The 15,944-nt window shown below is 43.4% G+C and overlaps 1 protein-coding gene across 3 annotated transcripts in view; it reads right to left on the bottom strand.

Moving 5' to 3' along the window:
- The window catches only part of B4GALNT1 (beta-1,4-N-acetyl-galactosaminyltransferase 1), an 87,114-nt gene extending 71,555 nt beyond the window's left edge, over positions 1–15,559 (bottom strand). Inside the window, exons 1-2 of one of the 3 annotated variants that reach the window (XM_066584408.1) lie at positions 15,469–15,511; positions 4,138–4,288 (exon numbers count right to left, since the gene is read on the bottom strand). In XM_066584408.1, the coding sequence (XP_066440505.1) occupies positions 4,138–4,223 (86 nt within the window). In that variant the 5' untranslated portion in view covers positions 4,224–4,288; positions 15,469–15,511. The other 2 variants (XM_066584410.1, XM_066584409.1) reach the window with 2 other exon arrangements.
- Between the last annotated feature and the right edge of the window lie 385 nt (positions 15,560–15,944).

Here is a 15,944-nt window from a genome sequence, read left to right as displayed (position 1 = left end):
ACTGTAACATACATATGCAAAACAGCCTTCAACATCAGAGCACTATCCTGCATACTGTAACATACATATGCAGAACAGCCTCCAACATCAGAGCGCTGTCCTGTATACTGTAACATACATATGCAAAACAGCCTTCAACATCGGAGTGCTGTCCTGTATACTGTAGCATACATATGCAGAACAGCCTCCAACATCAGAGCTCTGTCCTGTACATTGTAACATACATATGAGGAACAGCCTCTAACATCAGAGCGCTATCCTGCATACTGTAACATACATATGTAGAACAGCCTCCAACATCGGAGCTCTGTCCTGTATACTGTAGCATACATATGTGGAACAGCATCCAACATCGGAGCTCTGTCCTGTATACTGTAACATACATGCACAAAACAGCCTCCAACATCAGAGCGCTATCCTGCATACTGTAACATACATATGCAAAACAGCCTCCAACATCAGAGCGCTGTCCTGTATACTGTAACATACATATGCAAAACAGCCTTCAACATCGGAGTGCTGTCCTGTATACTGTAGCATACATATGTGGAACAGCCTCCAACATCAGAGCTCTGTCCTGTACATTGTAACATACATATGAGGAACAGCCTCTAACATCAGAGCACTATCCTGCATACTGTAACATACATATGTAGAACAGCCTCCAACATCGGAGCTCTGTCCTGTATACTGTAGCATACATATGTGGAACAGCCTCCAACATCGGAGCTCTGTCCTGTATACTGTAGCATACATATGTGGAACAGCATCCAACATCGGAGCTCTGTCCTGTACACTGTAACATACATATGCAGAACAGCCTCCAACATCGGAGCGCTGTCCTGTAAACTGTAACATACATATGTGGAACAGCCTCCAACATCGGAGCGCTGTCCTGTATACTGTAACATACATATGTGGAACAGCCTCCAACATCGGAGCGCTGTCCTGTATACTGTAACATACATATGTGGAACAGCCTCCAACATCGGAGCTCTGTCCTGTATGACCTCCAGGATCATCGGGTCCAACCCCCTGCGCAGTGCAGGATTCACTAAATCATCCCAGACAGATATTTGTCCAGCCTTTGTTTGAACACTTCCATTGAAGGAGAACTCACCACCTCCCGTGGCAACCTGTTCCACTCTAATCTAATCTGTCTCTCCTCCCTTTTAGTTTCATCCCATTGCTTCTAGTCTTTCCTTGTACAGATGAGAATAGGGCTCATCCCTCTGCACTGTGACAGCCCTTCAGATATTTGTAGGCCGCTATTAAGTCTCATCTCAGCCTTCTTTTTTGCAGGCTAAATACTCCCACCAATGTATGATTTGGTCCAGGATCGCTATGTGAAAATAACATTTAACGTCAGGGACCTTCATATCATCTATTTCATAGGGTTTAGCTAAAGTGGAAAATTAAATTCTAGCATGAGTACAAACCCAAATAAAATTGTTAAGAACAGTCTGTAGTTTAGTAAAGCAGTTTGAAATCGCTACCGTCCTAAAAATGTAGAGAATGTGTGGCAAAGCCATTACTTTAGCTGCTGCTATCCTCCCTGCTCAGGGAATAAACGGTTTACCAAAGTTATTTAAAAGTTGTGGAAAGTAGTTAACATTGGCAAATAATTTTTGCTGAATGTGTACGAGTTAGGGCTTGTTAAATGAATACCTAGATAAGGTATGGGGTGATTATTCCATACATACAGGAAGGAATTAATTATATGTTGCCTTGTTTTATCATCAATCCCAATACCCAGCTATTAAGATTTTGTATTGTTTACCCAATAGCACGAAATGTTTCCAAAATCAGAGATTAGATTGAGAAGAGGGGATAGGGTTCACTAAGGCCTCATGTCCACGGGCTTAAAATTTGCAGCGTTTCTCCCGCACGTGGATCCGCGCGCCCATAGGGATGCATTGGACACCCGCAGGTAGTTAAATACCTGCGGGTGTCATTTTTCCCGTCAGGCGCGGATCCGCGTGTGGGGAAAAAATGGACATGCTCCATTTTAATGCGGGTCTCCCGCGGGGACGGCTCCCGCAGGCTCCGCATCGTCCGGAGCAGGTGAGTTTATTCTGATTTTTAGGCTTCATGTCCGCGGGGCAGGAAGGACCCGCTACGGATTCTACATGAAGAATCCGCGGCGGGCTTGATTTTCCCCGTGGACATGAGGCCTAAAGCTAAGATGATGTCTTCTGCATGTAGTCCTATTTTATGTTTCTGATGTCCTAATTTAATTCCTCTAATGTTATTATTCACTCTAATCAGTTCAGCTAAAGAATCCATAAGAAGGGCAAAAATAAGGGGTGAGAGGGCAGCCCTGCCGAGAACCAATGGAAATAAAGAGGAAATGCACCCAGATGGTGCTGAATATAATGACAGGATCGCAGATTTAGTGGGGCCAGAGAAACCAAATTTCTCTAAGGCAACCTCAAATAACCCAAGTGAATCTGATCGAACGTGTTTTCTACGTCTAGGGCTAAAAATAAAGAAGTTCTAGGACGAAGTTCAGCAGTTTTGATGAGATTCAGGAACCGACGGGTTCCATCGGCAGCCTGTCTCGGTGGGACAAAGCCTACTTGATTACAGCAATTAACGTTGGAAGGGTAGAAAAAAGTCGGATGCGGAGGATCTTAGCACATATTTTACATCAAACAATCACATAGAGCGGCCAGATACTTACTGATACAAGAGCTGCATCCTCTCCACATGTATTTTTCTATATGTGATACATATTTTTACATCAGTGTTCAATAAGAAAATAGGCCAAAATGAGTTGAGGATATCACTTCTTTAGAAGTTTTGTTTAAAGTTGCTATAAGGACCGCTAGCATTTTTAGGGGAAAGGAACGGTAGTATTGTATCTTGATGCCACCGGAAGGTAGGAGTGTGACAGATGTCACCAGGAGTTAATGCCCCTGTCTAGCTTCGGATTGGCTGACAAGATACAGCAGTAAGGGCCAGGGGAGCAAGCAGGACAGTGTGTATGTGGACAGCAAGTGAGTGGGCAGCAAGGCATCCGGGGACACTGAGTGTTTGCCAGACAGAATAGAGCAGCGGCAGTGATCCGGCGGGGCTGAATAGAGGTACAAGTAGTAGCCATGCGAGGATGCCGGGGACTGGGATGCCGTAAAAGCATCCATGCATAGGAGGCAGCATACAGAAATCGCAGACAGACGGTGGCACGGGAGTGTGTCAGTGGACCAGGGAGCACTCATCGCAGGGCAGCGTGGAGCAGGAAACAATGTGAGCGCAGTGGGGAAAGTTCCATGGGGAAAAGGTGGCCACGAAAGCAACACTGGTGCACTATCAGCTGCGTTAGTGCCGTGCCCACTGCTTGTCAGCAGAAGACCAACACAGTGATGGCAACGGGCTCCAATACAGGGAAGGTGCTTGGGCAGAAGAAGAGTCTGAGCTCCGGCGTGTGAGCTATCAGTATCAGCTGCTAGAACGTAGAGCATGGCGGGGTAAGTGACAGAAGAGGACGCCAGCAGTGAGTGACAGGTGGCGGCAGCTGGCGGTCAGCCACCCCGCTGCTGGAGAACTGAACCACCATTCCGGGGACACTTATATCCAATCCACTGCTGGGGGTGTGAGCTAGCCCCTCCCTGTCAGAGACACTGCCAAACCCTTGTCTCCACCCCTAAGTTCCGGTGGAGACAAGATACAACAATATCGAAAGGAACTCCTATCCTATACTTTCCCTCACTAAAAAAGGGCCACCAGATATGGGTCCAGAAGGGAAGATTATTTCTTATATAATAACCATGAGAGAAGCCATCTGGGCCCAGAGATTTGAGAGGTTTTATGGTTTCTAGAACTTCAGACATAGAGATGGGTGTAGAAAGAAAGGCCAAATGGTCGGTATACGGGCGCAGGAGATTAATGTTTTGAAGATAGTTTGAAATGTCTTTCGGTTGGGGTTGATGCGTTTTGTATCTTCTCTTAGATTACCGTATAAAGGGAGGAGTATCAAGAGGCTAATGCATTAGCAATTTCCTGTGGATGGGTAATTTTATGCCCGGGAGATTCTAAAAGACATCTCATGTTTTCCCTAGACTTTTAAGCTGTTTGACCAGTAGTGTCACGGTACGGTTATCATGTGCGTAAAATTACATATATAATATCATGTTTTACCGCCAAAACACTCTGAAGCTGGGCCAGCAACCTGAATATTTCTTCTGTTTTTTGAGGTGTGGAATGATCCTCTTTACGGTATTCATTTGAGAGGTCAAAGAAGTTAATTCTTCCTCTTCTGGTAATTAACAGTAACGTTGCTAGTCCAAAACTGAGGAGATTAATAAAAGCCACATTCAATATGCGTTATAACGATGCCAGAGTATCGAGCTGGTAAAATAATAATAAAAGCAAATATAACAGAGCTAAAGAGGAGAGGTGAAATACAAAGCAATAGTACCAATACATCTTATCTCGCCACTGATGAGGTGAAAACCATGTGGGACGCGTGGTTCATATACGCAAGGGTGAGCGGCGCCGGGTAAAACTCTCCCATTATAAAGATAGGAAGGCTACATGAACTACTGGATAGACGTCAGCAGGAACAATATTATAAGAGTCGCCCCGATCGGTAGCGTCTAACTCACAATGTCACACAGCAGCCCAAAACCCAAAGCGTTTCAAAACAAATGTTTCTTCCTCAGATATAGCGCACATGCGCCAAAGTGGTTCTACATATAGCAGTAGGTGCCTCACAAGAAAAACCCCTTCCAATCAGTACAATTAACCAGAAGTCCAGCCATGACAACCCTCCATACCAAAAAATAATAGCCAAGAGAAAAAAATAGCAAAAAGATTTATAAATCAGTAGCAAATTAAAAAACTATACATTATAGTTCAAAAAACAAATAGACAATCTATAATCAAAAAACAAACAAAAAACCCAACACTAAAAAAATACCTTTTAATCAAAAATCACTTATTAAAAGTAAATTATTCAATACCCCATTTTTACCCCTTTGGGGCCAACATATCCGAATTAAAAATCCATTTGGATTCCGCTCATGACATTTTCATAATAAAATCACCGGCCGTCATGCTAGGACACACATTCTCAATAGCAAAGCTGTGGGTGGTGCCCTTTAAGGAACCCCCATGTTTTTTGGCATAATGTTTCGAAAGGGAATGATCCACAATTACTATTTTTTTTTTTTATATTACTTAAATGTTCTCCCACTCTGGTTTTGAAAGTACGCTTAGTCCGCCCTACATATAATCTATTGCAAGGGTATTTCATTATATAAATTATCCCCTTGGTGGCGCAATGCATTGAGTCCCTAATTTTGAGTGACAGGGTCATATCTGCATTTTTTTAAACCTCTAATAGGACTATGATTTTTAATGAGCAATTTCTAGAAGGGGTAAAACCTAAACCTACTCTTGTATTTTCCATATGTAGTTTTTTTTTCACCAGCGTAGGGGCCACAAGGTTCTCTAAATATTTTGCCTTTCTATAAACAAAACTGATAGGAGTGGCCCAATAATTTTATCTTGTTTAAGGAGTGGCCAATATTTACGGATTTTTTTTTTTTTTTTTTTTTAAATCAAGCCTGTCTGTTCATTACATTGCGTCTATTAAACTTTAACTGCAACAAAGTTTTTCTTTGAGTTTTTCCTATCTTAATTTTTCCAAACCGTGTGAAATTGTTAAAAAATGGGTACCAAGTTCGCCCCAACTTACACCAGCCCATACATTAGTGAGTAGGAAAGATCTAACATCTCATTGGCTGGCGACTCTGGGTCGGGCCTGGTCCTCTGGAAGCGGTTTATTGATGATGTCATCTTTATATGGAGCGGTGAGGAGGCAAAACGGGATCACTTTTTTAACTATATCAACTCTAATGACTTCTTTTTGTTCCTTGTTATAGTAGGGAGAATTACAATTTTCTACCCATCACCATATATATAGACCAGTACCAGAAAAAACTCTTGACAGAGTTATCTCAAGGATATTGACACAAAGTTTTTATATCCTGTCCACTTGCACACATGGCTTTTAAATATTCCAAAAGGTCGATTTATTCGGGCCCGCCGTAACTGCTGCAGTATTTTGGAATATTTTAAAGAGACGACTAGATTTGAAGAAAAAATTTTAATTGCATTTAAGTTAAAAGCCCCAGTAAGAAGATGAAACAAAAAATGTTGGTACTAACACACACTATTTTGTAAAAGCCTCATTAAATAAAGTATGTAACATAAAAAATTAGCATTTTTAAATGCAATGTTTTTCAACCAAAAGAAGGCCACAAAATAAACTGTGTGACGGAAGTCTTATGACTTACTCACAGAGGCGTACTTCCAGTGTGTTTACAACTGACTGCGCACAGAACCCCTCAGGGCTCACCCACACAGGTGTATGCATTATGTGTGTATTTTTCACATGGGTAAAATACACAGTATACAGCAAATACACATGTATATGCATATTTGCTGCATATATTAAACCCCCACAGCCTATATTAGTGCATATTATGCATGTAATCCTTACCAAAATAGGACATGCTTCAATGGGAACTTGGTCTGCAATACCAAACCTGGCCAGTGCAGTGGGAACGGAGCTGTCTGCATCCTGCAGAAATCAACTCAATGCATGAGCGCAGCGGCCCAACAAAACAGCTAATTGGCAGAGGACCCTGACCTATTGACCTACTTTTGATGGCCTATTCTGCATATAGGTCATAGTTTATAACTGGACAACCAGACACAGTCTCCAGGAATCCCACAATAATATAGTCCTCAAAAAGTGAAGCCATATCTCCTTAGGCAACTATGGAACCTCTCTGTTATTCCCTCTTGATTGTTTCAGATTTTCAGGGGTACTTGGCTATGTGGCACACAAGACGACCGGTGAACCAGCCTTAAACAGGGCATCAACTGTAATAGTGACGCATTATCTAATCGCTTGGAAATATATTGATAATATAGACTTTGCTACATTATTCTATCCCTCCTAAATTAACCAGAACACACTCTTCATTCCAGCATCTGTTTGGTGCCGACTTTCTTTGAAGTGTGTACATGGATTTACTATATTTTTCAGAGACGCACCCCAGGTTTGGCCAACAGAAAGTTGGAAAATAATATTTCATACTAATTAACCCATTTAGGACCAGGCACAGTAAATATACGATGCCCGATCCTGGGCTTAAAGCCCAGCCATATGTAAAATTACGGCGGGGATTTAAGCCTCCTGCTTCTACAATCAATCAGAGAGGCAGGACAGGTTGTCAGCTGTTAGTCACAGCTGATAACCCGGAGGAGAAGGCAGGCGGGGTTCATCTGAGCTCCTGATGAACCACAATTTTTCTTGTGGGGAAACGCGTCGAGCACAGTTCATTTAAACACTCCGATTATGAGTGTCCGATTGTGAAAAATCCTTATTATAGGAAAACTTTTTCTCATTGCCCGTGATTGATGTTAAAGAGTTTGAGATATCGACACGTCTTTATGTTGGATACTGTCTAAGACAGCAATCACTCTGGTAGATCATTACAGCACTTCAATACCAAGTTAGAGGAGCATCATACCTCCATATCTTGATGCTGTATGATCTTTACCAGTTTAGGAAGTGACTAAGCTCTTCCTACTACTTGCTTGTAGCACTGATCTGTTATCTGGCCCCACACACATATCTGGTTTTTGAGTGGAGGCCAGTAGTATACCAAAAAGTTACGGACTTTTCTGGTTTATATTTTTTTTGTTTGTGTGTTAGCCCATTTATGTCTTTTAATATATCCCTAATAAAGAATTTATATTTTAGTCTGTTACTGTGAAAAGTATTGAGAGAATTGCCGCTATGTGCATGCAGCAAGCGTCCATTTGTAGGTGTGTTTCCGTACTTCTGTCAGGAGCTAGCGGTCGCTGAAGAGCTGCGATCAGCTGCAAAACTGCAGCCGAATTCTACATCCTAGTCCGCGCCAATGGTTTTTGATGCAGAAATTATCCGCATTTTGCTAAAAAATTTCTGTGTGAAAGTAGCCTTAAAGAGGTTTTCCGGGACTCAGATATTGCTGACCTATCTTCAAGATTTTGAGCGGAACCAGATGAGCGTATACGCTAATACGCTCGCCTCAGTGCAACATATTTGTGCGGTGGACGAGGTTTGATAGATTTTGCGCGTCTGTGCATAGTACTGTACTTTTTGCGTACGACAGTTCACACGTGCGCGTGACACACCCCTTCTATGGTATGAAAGGCTATTTAGCCTAATGTGGTCCAGATGCGTTCCTGTTTTTCACAGAATTGCGCACCTCCCATAGACTTGTATGGGGCCCTCGATGTGCAAATACACAGAAGAATAGAGGGGGCACTATTTTTTTCGCGTGTATAAAATGTGCGCGCAAGACACGGTCATGAGAACGAACCCACTGACATCCATTTGTTCTACTCTCTGCCAATCGCGCGTATATTTTACTCGCTCAAAAAATGCGCAAGTACGATCATCTGAAGAAGCTCTTAGGTCCACAAGAAGATCACATGTGTCTGGCAACATTAATGTGTAAAAAAAACTCCCCCCCCCCCCCCCCGATCTATTGCGCGTAAAAAAAAAAAAATCACGGACACAAAAAGCTCCATAAACACGGTCGTGTGTTTAAGGCTAGTTTTACAAGGGTGACCGCGATTTTACTTCATTCCCGCGATTTCTGCGCCTCAGCGATGCTTTTTCTTGAGAAGTATCTTTCGGCGCTGCCGCCCGCGATACAATCGCGCATTTTTTTATCGCGAAAGAAAATAGGACCTTCTAATATAAAACCGCATTGCATGAAAATTGAAAGTTTCGTATGTTGCATTAAAAAAAAAAAGGCTCCATAGGGAAACCTGGGCAATAAAAAAATACAAAAAACGCACGTCGCTAAACGATAGGACACGTGATTTTTTTTCTCGCAACATCACATCAGTAAAAACATTGCTAATGGGAAGGAAACCATTGAAGATCATTGGTTTCATAATTCTGCCTTTAAACTCACTCTCGCATGGCGCCGAATTTATTGTATACATCACGCGGTGCGTCGTTTACAGCCCGGCGTCAGGTTTTCACGCACCCATCAACACGGAGGAATAAGAGAAGCACACGAGTAAATGAAGCAGAAAGAGGGATGCCTGCTGCACCGCGTGAAGCCGCCACGAGGGCTTAAACTGACGAGTGCGTGCGCTAACACGCTCGCCGCTACGGAGCGTATTTGCATATGAACAAGTCAAAAAAACTCAATTTTTTTTACTGTTTAATTACGTTAAAAAAAACCCAAAAAGCAGGAAGATAGGTGCGGCCCTACCTTCTCTCGCTCGTGATCAAATTGCTCAAGAATCGCGCTAATTACGATGAAACCATTGAGATAAATGTTTTCATACGCCCGCAAAAGATGACGAAATCCCGATCGTATGTGTAAGCCTTAGGGTGTAAGTTTATGTATATATATGCCTGGCATATTTCCTTTTTTTTGACTACGTGAATCTAAAACGGGTCTTACAGGAAAGACTGCAGCTGTAATAAGGTGCAGCTCCTCGGTTACTGCAGATTTGTAGGCCGTTTCTACACAGCCAAGAAAATCGTGTGAGATTGCAAGACGCACAAATATGAACCCTATTGTTTTAAATGGGGTCATTCAGATGCGCGATCGCAGCATGTCCTATCCTTGGTCGTGCCATCGCATCGCCCGTTGTCCTCAATGGGCCGGCAGCAGCACCGCATGGCATGCAAGGTGCGATGCGAGGCCTCCCCATTGAAAGCAGTGACACTCCACGATCCTCTGTAGTGGCTGTCAGCCGCGCCGGAGGATCGCTACTTCCCAAAAAGGCATCGCGTGGGAATACCGCATGTTGGTGAGAATAATCTCGTATCCCATTGCTGATATTCGCAATTTTGTCGCGTAAAAGTCAATAGGAATTTTTAATGTTAAAAACGCATTGCGGTAAAAAGGAGACAAGGGAGATAATAAAAAAAAAAACTAAAAAAAATAGGACATGCTGAGATTTTTTTTCCCCTGCAGCATCGCATGAGTTAAAGCATCGCAAATGGGAATAAAACCATTGAAAATCTCGTAATTCTGTGTTTTCACTCATTCTCGCGTCGCGCAATTTTATTGCAAGTGTAAAGGCCCCCTAAGGCCGGATTCACACGGGCGAGCGCATGTCACGCTTGCCGAAGTGGGTTTTTAGTGTTTGCGAAACACTACGCAATTGCGCTGGAAAATTTTACGTGTGCGGAAAAAAGTAGCACCTGCTCCATCTTTTGAGCAGCAAGGCCCCCAATGTAGTCTACGGGAGGCGAGCACACACAAGGAGATGCGGGAAACACTGCGCAAAACCGCGCAAAAAAGAACACGTCTGGACCTCAATGGGCTAAATAGTCTTTTAATTCACGGAAGAGGTGTGTCGCGCGAGCGTGTGAACTGGCCAATGTGGTAATAAAGGTTGATATGTGCGCAAATGTACCTCATCAACCTCCTTCATGTGCGCTAAGGCGAACGTTTTTTGCACATATGTTGTGTGAAGCCCCCCTTAGAGCTTCCACAGATGAATGTATGTGCAAATATACTTGCCGCAAGCTCAATCAAGGCCGTCTGTCTTCTTTCCCCTGCGCCGTCCGCCGCATCACACCTTCCCTTTATTTTTTTTTAACCTGCCGTAGACTTCTATGGCAAGTCCTATCTTTTCTCGCACAAATAACAAAAATGTGCTAGAATAATCGGGCGCGTCCTATTTTTTATTGAGCGTAGGATTTGCGCACGAGAAAGACACTTGCGAGTATGAACCCATTGGAATCAATGGCTTTGCGTTCTCATGTTCCACACAACCTGCGCAAACACGTTCGTCTGTTTAAGCCCTAAAGATGCAGACAATTTTACCCCAAAGTGCAAGCGGCGTGCGGGGGAGAGATCCGCGGAAATATTTAACAACTTGTACGCCGTGTGTGCGACGCTAAAACCAGACATGGCGTCTACAGGACGTCTAAGGGCTTCTGCACACAACCGTGTTTGCACGGAAATTGCGCACGCATGGTCTGCGTGTGCACAACACAATAAATAGAACCCATTGATTTCAACGGGTTCAACCCCACCAGAGCGTTTTGCGCGCACATTTCACGCATGCGAAAGAAGTCAGAAAGAAGTCTATGGGAGGGGCACAAATACTCAGGGAGAAGCGTGATGCACTGCGCAAAACACGAATGAGTCTTTTATTGCATAGAAAGGATATATGTCGCACACGCTTGTGAACGGGCCCTGCCTGCCGAAAAGTACAGCCCTATGCGCAGACGTGTGCAAATCTACCTCTTCAAACCTCGTTCTGCGAAGAAGCCATAATGGAAAGATTTGCATTTCTTCTGTATTTTGGACCAGTTTTGGCTTCCAAATACTGATGCAAAATACAGCTGTGTGAAGGCGTAAGACCGGCTTCACGCGGGTGAGAAAATTGCGCGGGATTTGTGCGTTGCAAGACGCACAAATCTCCAATGAATATGAAGCATGAGCAATGTCGGCAAAGTTTGCTGCGTCCTACAGGACAATTCCGCCTGCATGGAAGTATTTCTGCCTGTGAGCTGTCCGTATTTTTTACGGACTTAGGCCTCTTTCACACGAGCGCCATTGTGATGCAGAGTAGATGCGTCAAAAAATCGTATCTAAAAGAACCTACGCTTTCCTATGGCTTCTTTCAGATGAACGATTTTTTGACGTGCCTAAAGAAAAAAAAATCGCATATCAAAACATAGGACTTTGGCGCAATTTTTTTTGCCGCTGAAATTTCTCACTGTCAAAGATAGGACTTGTCTTGTTTTTTCACGGCACGACGCCGGCGGCTCCATAGTCTCGCTATGCGAGACGGCCAGCAAAGGGAGGGGAAGGGCGTTTAACTTCCCTGTGAGGATGAAGGGGGTCTTCGCGACCTGGAGGCAGCTAGTCTTCATTCACGCGATTGAATGCTCTGATAGCCACGTTTTTTTTAAGCGTGGCTATCAGAGCGCTAAAATGACGTCCGTGTAAATGAGGCCTAAGGGCTTAAACAGACTACATGATTTAGTCCCGTTATGCGGCCGAGATGTTCACGTCCGCACAGGGGGACGACAGGAAACCATTCATTGCAGCGGTTTCGTGTTCACCAGCTCTCGTCTTGGGTGCGAACTCTACTTACAAGACAAGATAGGGCTTGGCTTATCTTTCCCACAGGTGGTTAATACAACGAGGGCAGGGACGATCTTACCGCGCTTTTTTTTTTTTTTTTTAAACTCTTGTGCAATGGCACGGAACGGCCGGAGTAGAAAAAAAAATATTATGTATAACTACGCCCTGAAACCGCCTTGACAGAACACGGACCCCTTAAAGTAAGTTGCTGTATTCAAATACGTTTTTTTTTTCATGAGAATCAATGTTGCGCAAAAAAAAAATGCTCAAAATTGCCCATAAAAGTCTATGGGAGCATAAAAACCCAGCGAACACGGATATTACATGTGGTTGCGCCGCGATTTTTACATATTTTGTAAGAAAAAAAAGTTACCTCAATTTTTGTGCTTTCTTTTTTTTTGTCTGCGTGAAAAATGAATGAGACGCGGATGTAACAATGCGACAAAGTATCGTGCGACGCACACACAGTGAATTTGGCACATCTTTCTTCGGGCCCGCACACACAGGCGTTCTATATGTTGCGCTCAAGATTCTGGGGAGCAACCCGCATTGGACAGCGCTTGGTCATCCCGTCCGTGTGCTGTCCAATGTGCTGAACCTGTACGGAAATCGGACAGGAATAGGACATGCTGTGAATTATTATTTTTTTTAGGGCTTCTTCACATCGGCGTGTTTTAGTCGCATTATGCGGCCGTGAAAATCATGGCTGCATAATAGGACGCAGCAAATTGATTTTATTGGTTCCGTTTTCATTAGCGGCGTTCTCGTCTGTAGATAGTATGTGCAAAAAAAAGGTAGGACCTCTCTCCCCAATTTTTTTTTAAATTGGCGCACATTAGCGCGAAGTTTGAATAGTCAAAAAAAAAAACGGTTCATGCGCTAATACGCTCTGTAGCGGCAAGCGTATTACGACAGGCGCCCACGTGTTTTTGCCCTCACTTGGACTATCAGTCCGAGTAACAAAAAAACCCGTGTGCGCACACCAGTTCAGTTGAACAGATCTGATTTTTCGGATTTAGACCGCAACCGCATACGCCCCGTGAATGAGCCCCGCGCACTTTATTGGTGGTATTTTTAACCCTAAAAACACAGGCCAACAAAAACAGCCATTTTTAAATTGGAATATACATTTTTTAGAGCCCCTTTTTTCGGTGATGTTGCGTTGCAAGGGCATGTTGTGGGACCCCGCAGCGACTGAATGCAGGCGGCCCCTCATAGGCCTTCCTATATCCGTGGTTGCTCATATTTCCCTTTCTCCTCTATATATAAAAAGAAAAGTAAATGACCCACCGCCGACGCCAACCAAAACCGTCGCCATACGCGTCCTGTAATCCGAGACTATACAAGTTATATATAAAAAATATAGCAAAACTGAGGAACCCGTTCCTGTACTTCGTTTTAGCGTAAATATACTAATTTTAAAAATAAACTATAAATTGAAAAAAATCGTTTTTTAACAAAAAAAGCTTTAAAAAAAATTGTGAAAAAAAGCTATAAAACAATATCCCTGTATGTGACGGGAAAACACAGCAAAAGTAATTTAAGTGACTGAAGAAAAAACACAGGGCAGTAAAACCGCCACATGGGAAAAATCCCTGAAACCTGTCTGGTACTTTAGGTGCACAACACCCTGGTCACTAGGGGTTAAATGAGGAAAACTGGCCTCTACCATTCACCGAAGGAGCTGACAATGATTTTCACGCATGAAATGAATGATAAACTAACGAATTATCACACACCAGCTGCCGTGTTTACACCTGAACCATTATCATTCAATTGTTTATGGAACTATAAATCGTTTCATAGAAAAGCAACTCATGAAATAGTGACATCTCTCTCCTTCCATTCCCATCCAGGGAGGATACGACTGTATATATGGCGCAAGGATAGAGGATATGACTGTATATATGGAGCATGGAGAGAGGATACGACTGTATATATGGTGCATGGATAGAGGATATGACTGTATATATTGTACATGGATAGAGGATATGACTGTATATATGCTGCATGCAGGAAGGATATGACTGTATATATGGTGCAAGGATAGAGGATATGACTGTATATATGGTGCATGGAGAGAGAATATGACTGTATATATGGTGCATGAATAGAGGATATGACTGTATATATTGTACATGGATAGAGGATATGACTGTATATATGGTGCATGGAAAGAGGATATGGCTGTATATATGGTGCATGGAGAGAGGATATGACTGTATATATAGTGCATGGACAGAGGATATGACTGTATATATGGTGCATGGACAGAGGATATGACTGTATATATTGTACGTGGATAGAGGAAATGACTGTATATATGCTGCATGCAGGAAGGATATGACTATATATGGTAAATGCAGGAAGGATATGACTGTATATATGGTGCATGGATAGAGGATATGACTGTATATATGGTGCATGGATAGAGGATATGACTGTATATATATATGGTGCATGGAGAGAGGAGAAGACTGTATATATATATATGGTGCATGGAGAGAGGAGAAGACTGTATATATAGAGCATGGAGAGAGGATATGAATGTATACATGCTGCATGCGGGGAGGATAAGACTGTATATATAGAGCAGGAAGAGATGATACGACTGAATATATAGAGCACGGAGAGAGGATATGACTGTATATATGGAGCATGGAGAGAGGATACGACTGTATATATGGAGCATGGAGAGAGGATACGACTGTATATATAGAGCATGGAGAGATGATACGACTGTATATATGGAGCATGGAGAGAGGATATGACTGTATATATGGAGCATGGAGAGAGGATACGACTGTATATATGGAGCATGGAGAGAGGATACGACTGTATATATAGAGCATGGAGAGAGGATACGACTGTATATATGGAGCATGGAGAGAGGATACGACTGTATATATGGAGCATGGAGAGAGGATATGACTGTATATATGGAGCATGGAGAGAGGATACGACTGTATATATGGAGCATGGAGAGAGGATATGACTGTATATATAGAGCATGGAGAGAGGATACGACTGTATATATGGAGCATGGAGAGAGGATACGACTGTACATAGAGAGGATACAGACTAGCAGATGATAATCCGGCTCTGTAGGATTACATGTCACCAGTGAGATTACACAGACGTCAGGCAGGCATCGCCATTAGCCCCGGGCTGGAGCAGAGCGCACACAATGCAGCATCCCGGCACCATCTGCAGAGGACGAGCACACAATGGACCCCAACAGCTATCCCGGCACAGACAATGGGCGCATCTCTGCTACACCCCCAGTCATGTCCCCCTATCTACCTACCCCATATACAGCCTGTCAGCTCCTTACCTCCGTCCTCACAGGGTTGTCAGCCTCCTCCGTCTTATCTCCCTGCTCGCATCTGTCTCCGCTTCCTCCCCGGTATAGCAGCGCAGCCGCTTATTCACATTGCAGATGCTGCAGCAGCGCCTCTTCAGGCAGGCACTGGTACTGCAGCCGCTAACGACAGCTCTGACGGGGTGACGCGCCCGTCATGGGCGCAGTTGCACGGCGCTCCCCTCACACCGACCACTGGGCTTTTTGTGGTGGGATGTTAAAAAGAACACCACAAAAACATCTCATGTCTTCCTTTATGAAGTCTTCATTTTTTACAGGCGTTTTGGCATGTAATACGCGTCATAATTTGCAGGAAACGCGCCCAAAAACACGAGCATTAAAAAAAATATATAATATATAGTAAAACACCTATTTCAAAAGATTATGGGGCAACTTTATGAAAACCCTAATGAAAACATTGGCTTTGTTGCCCATAGCAACCAATCACA

Source organism: Eleutherodactylus coqui, chromosome 1, assembly GCF_035609145.1.
Source record: "Eleutherodactylus coqui strain aEleCoq1 chromosome 1, aEleCoq1.hap1, whole genome shotgun sequence".
Classification (NCBI taxonomy): Eukaryota; Metazoa; Chordata; class Amphibia; order Anura; family Eleutherodactylidae; genus Eleutherodactylus; species Eleutherodactylus coqui.
The sequence above is the reverse complement of the archived record's forward strand: the minus strand, read 5'-3'. Positions and strand labels throughout refer to the sequence as shown.